This window comes from Camelus ferus, chromosome 3, assembly GCF_009834535.1.
Source record: "Camelus ferus isolate YT-003-E chromosome 3, BCGSAC_Cfer_1.0, whole genome shotgun sequence".
NCBI classification, from domain to species: domain Eukaryota; kingdom Metazoa; phylum Chordata; class Mammalia; order Artiodactyla; family Camelidae; genus Camelus; species Camelus ferus.
The window spans coordinates 88095034-88107388 of record NC_045698.1 but is presented as its reverse complement, the minus strand read 5'-3'; the positions used below and the strand labels follow the sequence as shown (position 1 = coordinate 88107388).

Here is a 12355-nt window from a genome sequence, read left to right as displayed (position 1 = left end):
ATGAGGGAGTTGGCTTGTTCATCCCAATTCAGAGAAAGGGCCACAGAGGCACAGGAAGCTGAGGTGGCCTGTGGCACTTGTGATAAGATAACACAAAGAAATTAAACTCAAATTGTGCCTGTGTCTCCCTACTAAGGTCTGGGGGAGCAACCACATTCCTTATAACTGGACTCCTAATACTTAAAGGGCAGTATCCAGTATCTCTCAGGCCAAGATGTTTGAAAAGACTTCTTAATTCACAATGTAGAAGTAACAGTATCTGGAAGCTGTTGCCCAAGCCAAGATTAGGACTGTAGTTTGTTAGAGAGAAGAAATTTGATTTTCTGAATTATGAAGGCAGAGTTTCTATGCTAATTAATCCAACAGGTTCAATATCCAAAATAGTATGGTCTGTTAAAGAGACCTCAGACCTGAGATGCAACACACCAGGATTCTGCAATAGCCTCACTGAATTAAAAACAGAAGTGACCTAGACAAATCCTTGAGTAGAAATTAACCAATACGATACAATCAAACTTACTGAGCGTTTACTGTAGTGTCCTAAGTCCTTTCCATTTATCATCTCAATTAATCCTCGTAACAGCTCTATGAGAGAGCTAATATTATCCCCACTTAATTGATAAAGAAACTGAAGTCTGAAGTAACTGGCTCCAGGTCATACATTTAGTAAACAATGGAGCAAACCAGGATTCAAACCCAGGAAATCTGGTTCTAGAACCCAGACTACATTATACCACACCTGGGCCTTATCTTTTCAACTACATTTATCCACTGGGTGTAACAGTCAATGCTTGAAATGTCTACCAAAATGTAAATCTAAGAGGGCAGGGATCTTGTTTGTCTTAGATATTGCCCTATCCCTGGCATAGAAAATCACATGGAGCATAACAGGTGCTCAATAAATGTTTATTACATAAACAAACAGCAGATTGTATTAGATTTAGTGGAACTGCTGCAATAGACTCTTTACTGTCTTCCCCATTTTAATTTCACTTTCTACTCCTATCATCAGTGATAGCCCTTTGCTCTTCACTGCCTAGTGAATTTCAACAGCTTTCAAAGATTTTCCAACTTGGCCCCAACCTATTCCAACCTTATCACTTGATATTGCATTAGACAAACACTCCACTCTGGCCATCTCTGCCCTCCCTGCTCTGGCCCTCACCCATCCTCACCCAGCCCTGTGCTTTCCTGTCAGCTGGGTTACTCCCTCCCTCTTGTCTGATCACATGAAGCTCACTTTTCTTTCAAAGTGCTGTCTCTTTTCATAAGCCTTCTCTGAACAACAAATCCACAGTGATCGCTCCCTCTTCTAAGGTGGGCTCAACAGAAACATATCACCTGCTTCTTCATCCTTTCCTGTCTCCACAGACAGGAAATATGCTATGTGCCAGGGCCAAGCCTCATCATTTTGAGTAATCTCTCCAATGTGCAGCATAGACTTGGCTGTTCAGACACATCATGAACAGAGACTGACCAACCAATGTAGATACATCTCATCAAATGCGAAACATCTGCTGATTTCTTTTTAACAAAGGTAAAAAATTAATGGGGGTAAAATTCACATGACATAAAATTCATCATTTAACCACACTGTGCAACCAACACCCCTATCTACTTTCAGAACATTTCATCACTCCAAAAGGAAATCCCAAACCCATAACACAATCACTCATTCCCCAGCCCCCAGCCTCTTGCAACCACGAATCTAATTTCTAACTCTATGGATTTGCCTATGCTTGGCATTTCATATAAATGGAATCACACAATATGTAGCCTTTGTGTCTGGCTTCTTTCACTAGCATTATGTTTTCAAGGTTCATTCATGTCCTAATATTTATCATACTTCATTCCTTTTTATGTATGAAGATATGACATTTTGTTTCTTCAGTCTCCAGTCATCAGTTGGTGGACAATTGGGTTGTTTTCCCCTTTTTGTTACTGAGAATAATGCTGGTAAGAACATTTATGCACAAGTTTTTGTTTGAACCCCTTTCTCAATTCTGCTGACATCTTTCTAGGGAAGAACAAATTCATTAACTAAGAGCCTCACTGTAATTCTGTAGTAGAGATAAATAACTTTTCTTTTACTAAAATACTATCTTCATTAAAAAAAAATCATGCCCATGAGTAAATTTAACTGTTGTTATATTCCAGAATATTTAAATTTCTTTTAACTTATAATAGCTTATATTAGAGTATATCAGAGGCTATACTTTCTAACTTCTGTATTTAATTAATAGTATCTTACTCAAGCACTTGGATGACTCTTTCATAAAAAGCATAAGCAAGACATTCCTCCCCATTTTAACATTATTCGGTGTCAAATCATGATAGCTAATATTTATTTAGAGTTTACTATGTAACTACCACTAGGCTAAATGTAACACTCTTTGAAGTACATGCCATTGTCATTTTACAGGTGATGAAGAGTCTTAGAGAGCTTAAGTAGCCTCCCCCAGGTCACCAGGGTTTGGAGTGGAGATGGAGTACTGACCCAACTTGTCACATTTCACACAGTAAATGACAAGGCCAGCCAGGAGTAGACACAGACCATCAAAATCTTCTCTAACTCATGAGTTTAGTCATATTTGTGTAAATCAACTTAACCTTTAAGCCCAGTGCCCAAAGAAAGTGTACAGAAAGGGTACTCAGACCTCTCACAGATGTGCTAGAACTTTTCAAAAGTAAGGACTCAAAATTTCTCTCAGAAAAACAAAACAAAACAAAAAACAAAACAAAACAATAGCTCCTATTTTCTCTTTTTGAGTCCACCAGCTCCATATAGTAATAGCAAGAAGCTGGGATGATCTATAGGTGCAATGACCCACAATGATGATGGCCGATGTCCTCTAAGATAGGAAAAAAACAAAACAAAACAAAACACATGCCACCCACGTGCTGGGAGCATCATTTTGCTTATAGGGCTGTTTCACCTGTACAGATATTGCTCCTGGAGCTCACTGTGGAAGCGATGGTCGAAATAAAGTGAGAGAGAGAGAGATGAGCCAAAGACCCTACACCTCATCTCACTATTTCCCAGTTAGAAAAAAATGAAAGAAAAAAATAAAAGCATTTCAATATTAGACTTCAACAGAGATGTCATCTAAAGATTCTGAAAAATATCCATGACCCAGAATAGTACTCTGATTTTTCCCAACAGAGGTCAATGAAAAGGAGGAGGGTGGAGGGAAGAAGATTTGCTAGTGAGCCAACCTGGAGGGTTGCTTTGTTTTAGACTCTGAAGAGTGGGGCTCTGCTGACACTGCTGATCTCTTAGGTACTAGATTTGCTGCCTGGAAAAGGAAAGCCATCAACCATGATGGTGCTGTTCCATTGCCTTCTGACACATAATTCTTCTGACTATGGAAGCAAGGGCAGATTAAAGGGTGTTTAAAGCTCCAGGTCCACTTAACCCCACTGAGACCCAAATTTTGTGACTGTTAGGATTCTCAGAGTTTACTGTTTTCCATCACTGCTACAGGTTTAATTTTACATTAAATATGCTGCTTTAAATTTTTTTCAAACTTTTTATTGAAGTTTAAAGCACATACCAAAAATGTACACAAATCAAAATTAAACAGCTCAATACATTTTCACCAAATGAACACACCCAGAATTAAATAGAATATGAGCATCCTAGAAGCCCTCCTGGGGAAAAGCTTTAATTCTGACCCCAAACTAAGTCCCAGCAAGCATCCTATGCCTAAAAATGCATTTAGCATTAAACACACTACTTGGGACATAAACAACCACAATGAAAGACAACACATCACTTCCCTATTTTTTTCAACAAAAGCCACATCTACACAGAACTTAAAGTGGAGCACGGTACTCAACCCTCATAGCACTGAGGGGCAAGCCTCTCTAAATCACAAGAATGGAGCCAAATGAACAGGCCTAATGACAACGAACTGAAAACTAAGTAACCAACCAGGAGCGTGTTTAAGACAATTCTTCTGCCACCTACAAAGAAACAAGTCTCCTCTTCCCCTTCTCCACTTCAAAGGCATCTCTATCATTAGTAAAACCAAATATCCACTTAGTAAAGTATAAACAAAATGCACGGGGGAGGAGGAGTGGAAACATGAATAAGTAAAGCCACTTGCCTCTCTGGAATCCACTTGCTTCTCTTTCCTTAATGGATTTACAATGATAGTCTTTAATCAAGGTGCAACGATGGACTTAATTATAAGAAGCTTTAAATGACCTCCAGCAAATCATATTTTGCCTTCTCCTGGGTACAAACCTTCTTTAGCCTGATACTCCCAGTCGGGAAACCTCTTATCTCAGAGACAAAAGGATTCCTACGGCCAATGAGCATCAGCTGCCTGAACACTGTGTAAATGGGCTCTCCATAACCCATTATACCCAGGAAAGGCTTTCCCCATTCTGCCTCAATCAAGGCTGTACTGTGTCTAACTTAAATTTTAAAAAAGCGACCTACAAATATTCTCAGGAACTAGGGACTAACTTTCCCTTTGAAAGAAACCCAGAGGCAAAGACTGAACGAACGACATACTTTTTCATAAAAGGAGTAATCAGGCTAAAAGAACAATCTTGTGTGAAAAGTCTGTGACCTTTACGAGGCTATGACCTTCAGTTTGGACGTTCTTCAGACGCAAAGGGTGTAGCCAGCTGTTGAACTTCAGATTAGATCTTTACAGGAAGTTTGAAACCCTCTCCCTCCAGGGCTAGATTTTGGAAGTCGGGGGTAAGGACTGGTATCCACATGACATCTGGGGAGTCCCTCAACCTCATAACCTCCAAATATAGGAATAACTTTCTAATGGATTTAATAGTATTTCAATCTCAAAAAAAATTCTCAATTTCTAAACTGATAACAGACTCTAGATTTGGAAGGAAATTATGAATCTATCATATACGTGGTCACCATACCTGGGAACAAAGAATCACTCTCTGAGGTCCAGACCTTAATTTAGGTGAGCTTTCAGATCAGACACTTGTCTTTGAACTTGAGGAAAAGAGGCTGAGAAATGCACCTCTGCCTATGACTGAGGAAGATCTTTTTTATTTTTAAAAATCAATAATAAAACCCTGTAAAAAGTCATTGATCATAGCAGGAAACAACTCTTCTGTGACCAAGGGTCAACCAGGAGTTCTAAAAGACTTGTGTTCCTTGAATGCCACATCTCATGCTCCCAAACCAGCAGATTAATGATACTTCCGCAAAATTACTTTTTTCCTTCCCAAATCCTACCTCTGACACATTGTCGCAAGTGGTTTAACTGTGAAAGGCCTTGACCTCCTTTCTTTGTCTCTCTGATTCAAGTGTGTCTGTTTCCTTGGGGCTACCAAGCTCAGTTGGATGGCTGGCCAGAGTGGAATGAGGCATCAGCCAACCCCTGAACAATGGGCCCCTTTCTCCGGCTGTCACATGAACAGTGTTGTGTTACAGTCATTGTCCTTTCAAGCAGAGACGGAGAGGCACGGGTTCTCACAGACCAGCTATTCTCTCTGACCCCTTCTGACCAAGTCACTAAAATATCCGGAAAGAAAAGAGGAGAAAAAAGCAAAGGAAAGAAGGGAAGGGAAGGGAAGAAAAAAGAAAAGAAAATTAAAGAAAAATTCATTCCTTCTGAATGGAGCAACAGAGCCCTAATAAGGATTTTTAGTGCATCCACAGGCCACCTGTGTCAGAACACCTTGTCAAAAAATGCACACCCCACATGTTACTGTAAATAAAATAAACAACAAGGTCCTACTGTGTAGCACAGGGAACTGTATTCAATTTCTTATACTAAGCTATAATGGAAAAGAATCTGAAAAATATATATATATATATATATGTTTGTATGTACAACTGAATCACTTTGCCATATATCTGAAACTAACATTGTAAATCAACTACACTTCAATAAAAATAAAATTAAAAAAAAAGCACATTTCTGGGCCCCACTGCACACCTACTGAATCAAAATCTTTAGAGGTGAGCCAGTATCTGCTGGTGATTCTCATGCCCCTAAAGGTTGAAAACAGAGGCCGAAGGCATTTCTAAACTCACTGATGGCTCAATTTTGCACCTCTATCAGTTCAAGGGACATACCAGATGGGGGGAATACTGAAAAGGCAGATGCTTCATACCAAGGTTATTAAATCTTCCTGTGAGGGAAAATACCTGGGGAGAAGAGGGGTGAGAAAGATGAGGGCACCAACTAATGTAAGGAATGAGATGGGCGATTTTTAAAAATACTCACAGCTGTTGAGAAGATAATAGGAATTTGGAGGTAGGGTCAGCAATGAGCTAAAAAGGGGGTGCAGGAGGATAAAAGGAGGTGCTGAAGCATCTTGGCAGAGGCTGCACCTTCAAAAAAGGGTGGACGATGAGAAAGTTACAGTGGTGCGATGGACAAATGGCTTTCAACAAACAAGCATATGTCGTATTTAGTCATAAGTTTTAAGATGCAAGCTTCCTCCATAGTCCTAAGCCTTAAAAGTCAGCCACTCAGAGTCAAACATCTGGTGGTATTGTGTGAAATGAAGGAGATATGAACGAAGTGATACCCATGGTTGAGTAGATGACTTCATGCTAAAAAAGACAGCATAGTAGTGTGGCAAGATCATCCTTAAATTAAACTTCTTACAGGAAAATACGAATTCAGATTGAGAAGATGCGAGAAGAAACGAGTCCTGTCTTCATCCACACCCCCAGGAATCCCCACGGTGGTTGAAAAAAACAGCAGTTTTCTCATTTCACATCTTCTCATGAAATGGGGGCTCCATTCTAACTTGACTCTCAATAGGGCACCCCAAACCACATCTGGTTCACATAATAGAATAACAGCAGTGTAATACAAGGGCTCCTTCAGAACATGTAAGTGCTGTGGGAGCAGGCAGAATCCAGCCCCGGGGCAAGGCTGTCATAAAATAGCTCTCAAATGTTAACTCACTACTCCTGTGGAATGATCTAGTTACTATTGCTTAAGGATGTCTTGCAAATTCCAGCAGCCACATGTTTGCTGAGCTCACTCCCCTGTCTAAAATGCCTCATCTGCTCAAAACCCCTCTCCTTCAAGGCCCCACACAGCCAGGAAACCTCTGACAAGCGCACAGAGCCCTCTCTCTACAACGAGCCCTCAGAGCTCCCAGAGCTGCCCACCTGGCCCCCGCTACACCCAGCCTTACACAGTCACTTCTATTTTTTTAAATCTGCTTTTTTAATGCAAGTATCTTGATAATTCCACATAGTATTTATCTCTGTGCCCTACAGACCGAATAAGTATCTGATGGAGAAAAAATAAAGCTCACACCAATTACTTTTTTAAAGATCAAAATTCTCATCTAGTCCTCAACTCCTTGTCCAGAAAAAGATAAAGTTCCCTTCTCAAAATAACGGTGGGGGTAGATATTTGAAATCTTTTGTTTTGATTATAGAATTAATCCCCTGGACCCAAAACAAAGATTTCATCTTTTCATTTTGTTTCCATGTGAAACAAATTCAGTTCATGGGGGTTGATTTTCAATTTGCCATCAAAAATTATTTTTTAAAAAAAGACTAACATGATTCTTTACCAGAAGGTATTAAAAAGATCCATCATGGGAATAATCATCTATGGTGAGATTTTAGAACTGACCCAACCTGAGCTCAGCCAGCTCAACCAGGATATAATGACCAGTCACTCAGTCACCCTCTAGAATGGGGCCTCTCAAACCCCAAAGGTAAGATGTTTTTAACAGATGCGGATACCCTGCACATGTATGTATCAAGATGAGGCTTTCTACACTGAAATACTGTTTTCTTTGTCTTAGAAGTGGGGAGGGGTACAATTTATTGTGCTCTGAGTAGGAAATTGAGGTGGTTAAAATGCTTTACATAGTTTCTGTATCTAGGAGAATAAATCACTGGAAATGAAACAAGAGAGGAAATCACTAGAAACGAACATTGATAATAACAGGATATATTATCACATTCACACTTTCAGACAGGCTAATGGCACAGAGTATGTGTCATCAAATAACATCCACACTATGACCTGTGGTTTTACAAATAAAATTGTAATCAAGGAAATTAACATTGGTTTGCATCTTATTTTTTTCCTCATAATATGGGAAATCCATTTACTAAGCACTATAATCCTCTGCAATAACTATTTTTAAAAAGAGAATGATCACAGTGAAAAATAATCTTAAATTAGGAAGAAAAGAGAGACAAGACATAAATGCAACATCCTGGGAAATTCAGAGAGAGAGAATAAACGAATGAATAAATAAAGAGATTAGGAGACCAGTGAAGAGACTTACAAAAGAACAGCCAGGTACAAGCTTAAACTAAGGCAGAAAAAGTTTATGCTGGAAACAGAATTGAAAAAGAAGACACATCAACAGAACCCAATGACTCTTGCGTTAATTCTGAAAGCTAAGCTAATTTTTAAAATGAAATACTAGGTATACAGCCTTGAGAAAATGAGAGCAGAGGCAGTTCTCAACATTGCTCTGTTCGAAGTCCAAACAATCTGGATGTTTGTACCTTGTGCATTGATGCCGCTACCTTCCTGCCCTATGTCACTGGAACTCTCAAACATCAGACTATGAATGAACATTTTTTTTTTGTTTATCTTACAGTGGAGCTGCCAATGAGCTAAAAGTTCAATTTTCAAAGCGTCACTTTCTCAGTCATTACCCTGCCATATGTTCACTTGTTCAAATATTACTGCATATTTCCATTATTATGAAAATAAATGAGTGGAAAATGAAAAAAAATGAAAAACTTACTCATAACTGGAACAAGTTTTTGTCTCATAAGCTTAATACGTGAGACAAAGAAGGAAGATATTGGACATGCCAAAAATGCTGAATCTTTAATCTGAATCAGACATTTATTTAACTTGAACAAGTCAACTGGTGTTCAAATGAAGAGGAAACACCAAAATTATAGAACATTTAAGAAAGAAAAAGAAAGAAGTAAACATGGAATACTGTATCTAAGTGGCAAGGTATAATTAGAAATTTATAAAATATTTGTCTCTCTAGGGCCAGCATCCCCTATAATATGTAAGGTTTTACACAATCTTTGGACCTATTTAAAGGAATGTAGCCTGTACTCAAGTAGGAAAAACAATATTGAACCGGTCACCATGTTTTTGATCAAATACAGAAACAAGTGCAAAGGTGTTTTATAAACTAAAAAGCACAGGGCAAACCATTACAGTGCCTTTACACTGCCATTCACAACCAAAACTATTTCAAGGGTATGAAAAATTCAGTTCTTGTATCACAGTGTTGCCATAGTGTTGAACATGTAACATTAATTCAATGGCATTGGATGTTTCCTCAGTCTTCTTAGGATAGTCTATCTTGTCCTTTTTCCACTCTAGATTATTAACTTTGTAGATACGTCTAGCCAAATTGTAAATTCTTGAATAGCTTCTCCACAACCCGTAACACATACAAAGTGACGATCCCAAACAGTTGGTGCGCTAAGAAAATGTCACCTGCGTTCATTCATTCATTCTTCCTCATTCTTTAGGCATTTATTATCTAACTACTTTGTGTCGGCCCTTTGGATAAAGGCTTAGAACAAGGGATGATAAACTCACCAATTGGTTGGAGAAAAACTCATGTAATAAACATAGTTGATACAATATGATAAAGCTATCCACAAAGCAGAATAGGAATCACAGGACATATTACATATTTTGCAAGAGAATTAGGAAAAGCTTCAGATGGGAGGTCATAACTGAACTGCATCTTGAAGGACAAATGGGTAGTAAGAAGTTGGTTAAACCAAAACAAGGAACAAGACCTTTCCTGCAGAGGGAACAGCATTCACAGCTGGGTGAGAGAGGAGTGAAAGAGACCATATACTTTTTTTTTTTATTGAAGTAAGAGACCACAGACTCTTTAAAGAACAATATCAAGGTCAGTGGGGCTGAAGAGCTGGGGAACAGGGAAGTAAGGAAACAACACAGAGAAGATGACATGAGGCCGGTCTTGTATATCATGTTAAAGAGGTTAGGCTTTATGCTATACGCCAGTGTGTCTCCAAATGTGACTGGTGGTCACCTCTACCAGATTCACTTGGGAATCTGCTCAAATGCAGATTTTTGGCCCTTATATCTGGGATGAAGCTGTGGAATCTGCATTTTCAATAAGCCCCCAGGTGACACAGATGCTTACCATTTGGGGAGCTGCCTAAGATTTTTAAACATGAGAATGACAATCAGATTTATGTTTCAGAAATACACTATTAGACAATCATAAAGAAGGTAAACTCGCTGCTGCTCAAGGAGCATGTGACTGGGGCTTGAATTACGACCATCCAGGGAGCTTGTAAAACTGCAGACTTTCCACAGCACACCCAAGACTTACTGCACCTGAATCCAAGCAGAGATGGCTAGCATTTACACTTGGTTGCACTACATGAAATCACCATTTTATGTAGGTCAAACATAGTCAGATTTTGGCAATTTCTCACAATTCAAACTAATACTCTTAACAAGGCCCGCTCCATGCTTCTGATGTACATCAAAGGCTGACAACAGTTAATGAAAATACAAGCAGAGCTAAATGCGTTTCCTTTCTCATTAATTATCAGTGTCATTACTTACCTTGATTGACATGTAATGATCTAAGTCACATAATTTATGTACTTAAAACAAATGTTAAAAGAAAAAAATGTTCAAAAACAGCTGCCAGTTGAACTAAGGCAGCTTAATCTAAGGATGTTAGAGCCAGAAGGAGTGCCAGAGATCATCCAGCTCTTTCCCACCTCCCCACACAAGTGTACACACAATGAAGCTGCTGGGAGAAGTGTCCTGCTTAGAGGTTATACTGAATGTTTTGTTCAAGCCCTCAACCATACGTGCTCTTCATTTTAACAGGTATTGAAATCATTAGGGTTAAAAAGTATTTGCGGTTTAATTTATAGAGTGCCAGTGCCACGTGAAGCCCTAAGTTTGAAGTGTGTGTGTATGTATGTGTTTGTCTGGCATGGGTCGGGAGGTTTGGCATAAAGCATAAAGCAAATAAATTTCTAAAATGAAGCCTCCGAACTTAAATAATATAGAACCTAGAACAGCCCTTGAACTGTAACAGATGCTTAATAAATATTTATTGAACAAATGATTGACCTCTAAAAAAATAGGTTAAAGGAGGTATAGCAATGTAAGGAGTTTCTAAGGCAATGTATTTTAGGGGTTGTAAACAGTGAGGGGCCAGATTTCCCACTTGCTAGCCTCTCCCAAACATCCTTTGGTACCCAACCAGCACCCCTCCTTTGCAAGTCCCAGCCCTGCCACATGTACCATTTTTTTTTCCTCAGAAGGGGACCCAGCAGAAAGCAATACCAAGACCATGACACAGCAAAGTCAGATAATGCATCACATTCTGGGTAGAAGTGAAGCACAGATTTCAAAGCCCATTCAAATAGGAAGAATAGCTAATACTTACTAACAACTAATAAAAACTATATCATCATAAAATAAAAATAATAAATAACAGGCAATAATAATAAAAATAGTAGTAATAATATTAGATAATACATGTTTACTAACTGCCAGACTTGTTAGCACTCCACACACATTAATTCCTTTAATCCTCTGAACAACCCTCTGGTGTAAGCATTGTTATTACCATTCTGATCTTACAGATGAGGAGAGGGGTTAATTAACACCCAGAATCACACAACTGGAAAGAGGCAGAGTTGAGTTGCCCACAAGCCGCCTAGTCCCAGAACATCTTCTCTACTGAACTCTCTGACCTCATAGCATCACAGCAAAAAGTACCCTGCAAGCTGACCTCTTGGAGCAGTCACATCAGGAAAATGATCCAGTCCCAGTCTTTTCATCCATAAGGAATGAAGAATCTTTAGTCAGAAACACCATACACAAAGTGAGACTCTGGATATAAAGGAGAAAGGCCAGGAGAGTCAAGAAGGGAGGTCATTCTTCTCTGCCTTGGGATATAGCATGGCATCACTGCCTGGAAATTTCAGGGCTAATAAAATCTCAAACTTTGACTTTCCCCTGAAGAATGTGGGTACTCGAGTGGGGATATTTTCTAAAGAAGTATCAAATATATCTCTATATTTCATTTACTCAGTGGTTACACTCTTACTTCCAGAAAGAAAAATAAAGACGAAATATCTCTAAACCAGGGGTGAAAGTCCTAATCAAAGGAATTTAAAAGACCAACAGGAAATAGACATTTCCATGGTAACTGTGGCTGGAAGAATCGCCCCTCCCAACACTCTCTGAGGGGCCAGGTATTCAAACAAGTAAGAGACCCCTTCAGTATAAGTCACCCAGCCTGAGAGCCTGATGCCCCTCAAGGACCCCGAGAGCTCAGGAAGAGGGAGCATCCCACGTCTGACCCACCGCACCATCTGAATATCAAG

The 12355-nt window shown here is 39.2% G+C and overlaps 1 protein-coding gene across 4 annotated transcripts in view; it reads right to left on the bottom strand.

The window, feature by feature from the left end:
• Positions 1-12355, bottom strand: part of MEGF10 (multiple EGF like domains 10) — a 243698-nt gene that overhangs the window by 142579 nt on the left and 88764 nt on the right. Inside the window, exon 1 of one of the 4 annotated variants that reach the window (XM_032476625.1) lies at positions 11758-11902. The exons of the other annotated variants lie outside the window; for them this stretch is intronic. Coding sequence (XP_032332516.1) covers positions 11758-11806 — 49 coding nt within the window. The 5' untranslated portion in view covers positions 11807-11902. Of the gene's footprint in view, positions 1-11757; positions 11903-12355 lie in introns of those variants that run through there. 4 annotated transcript variants of the gene reach the window in all.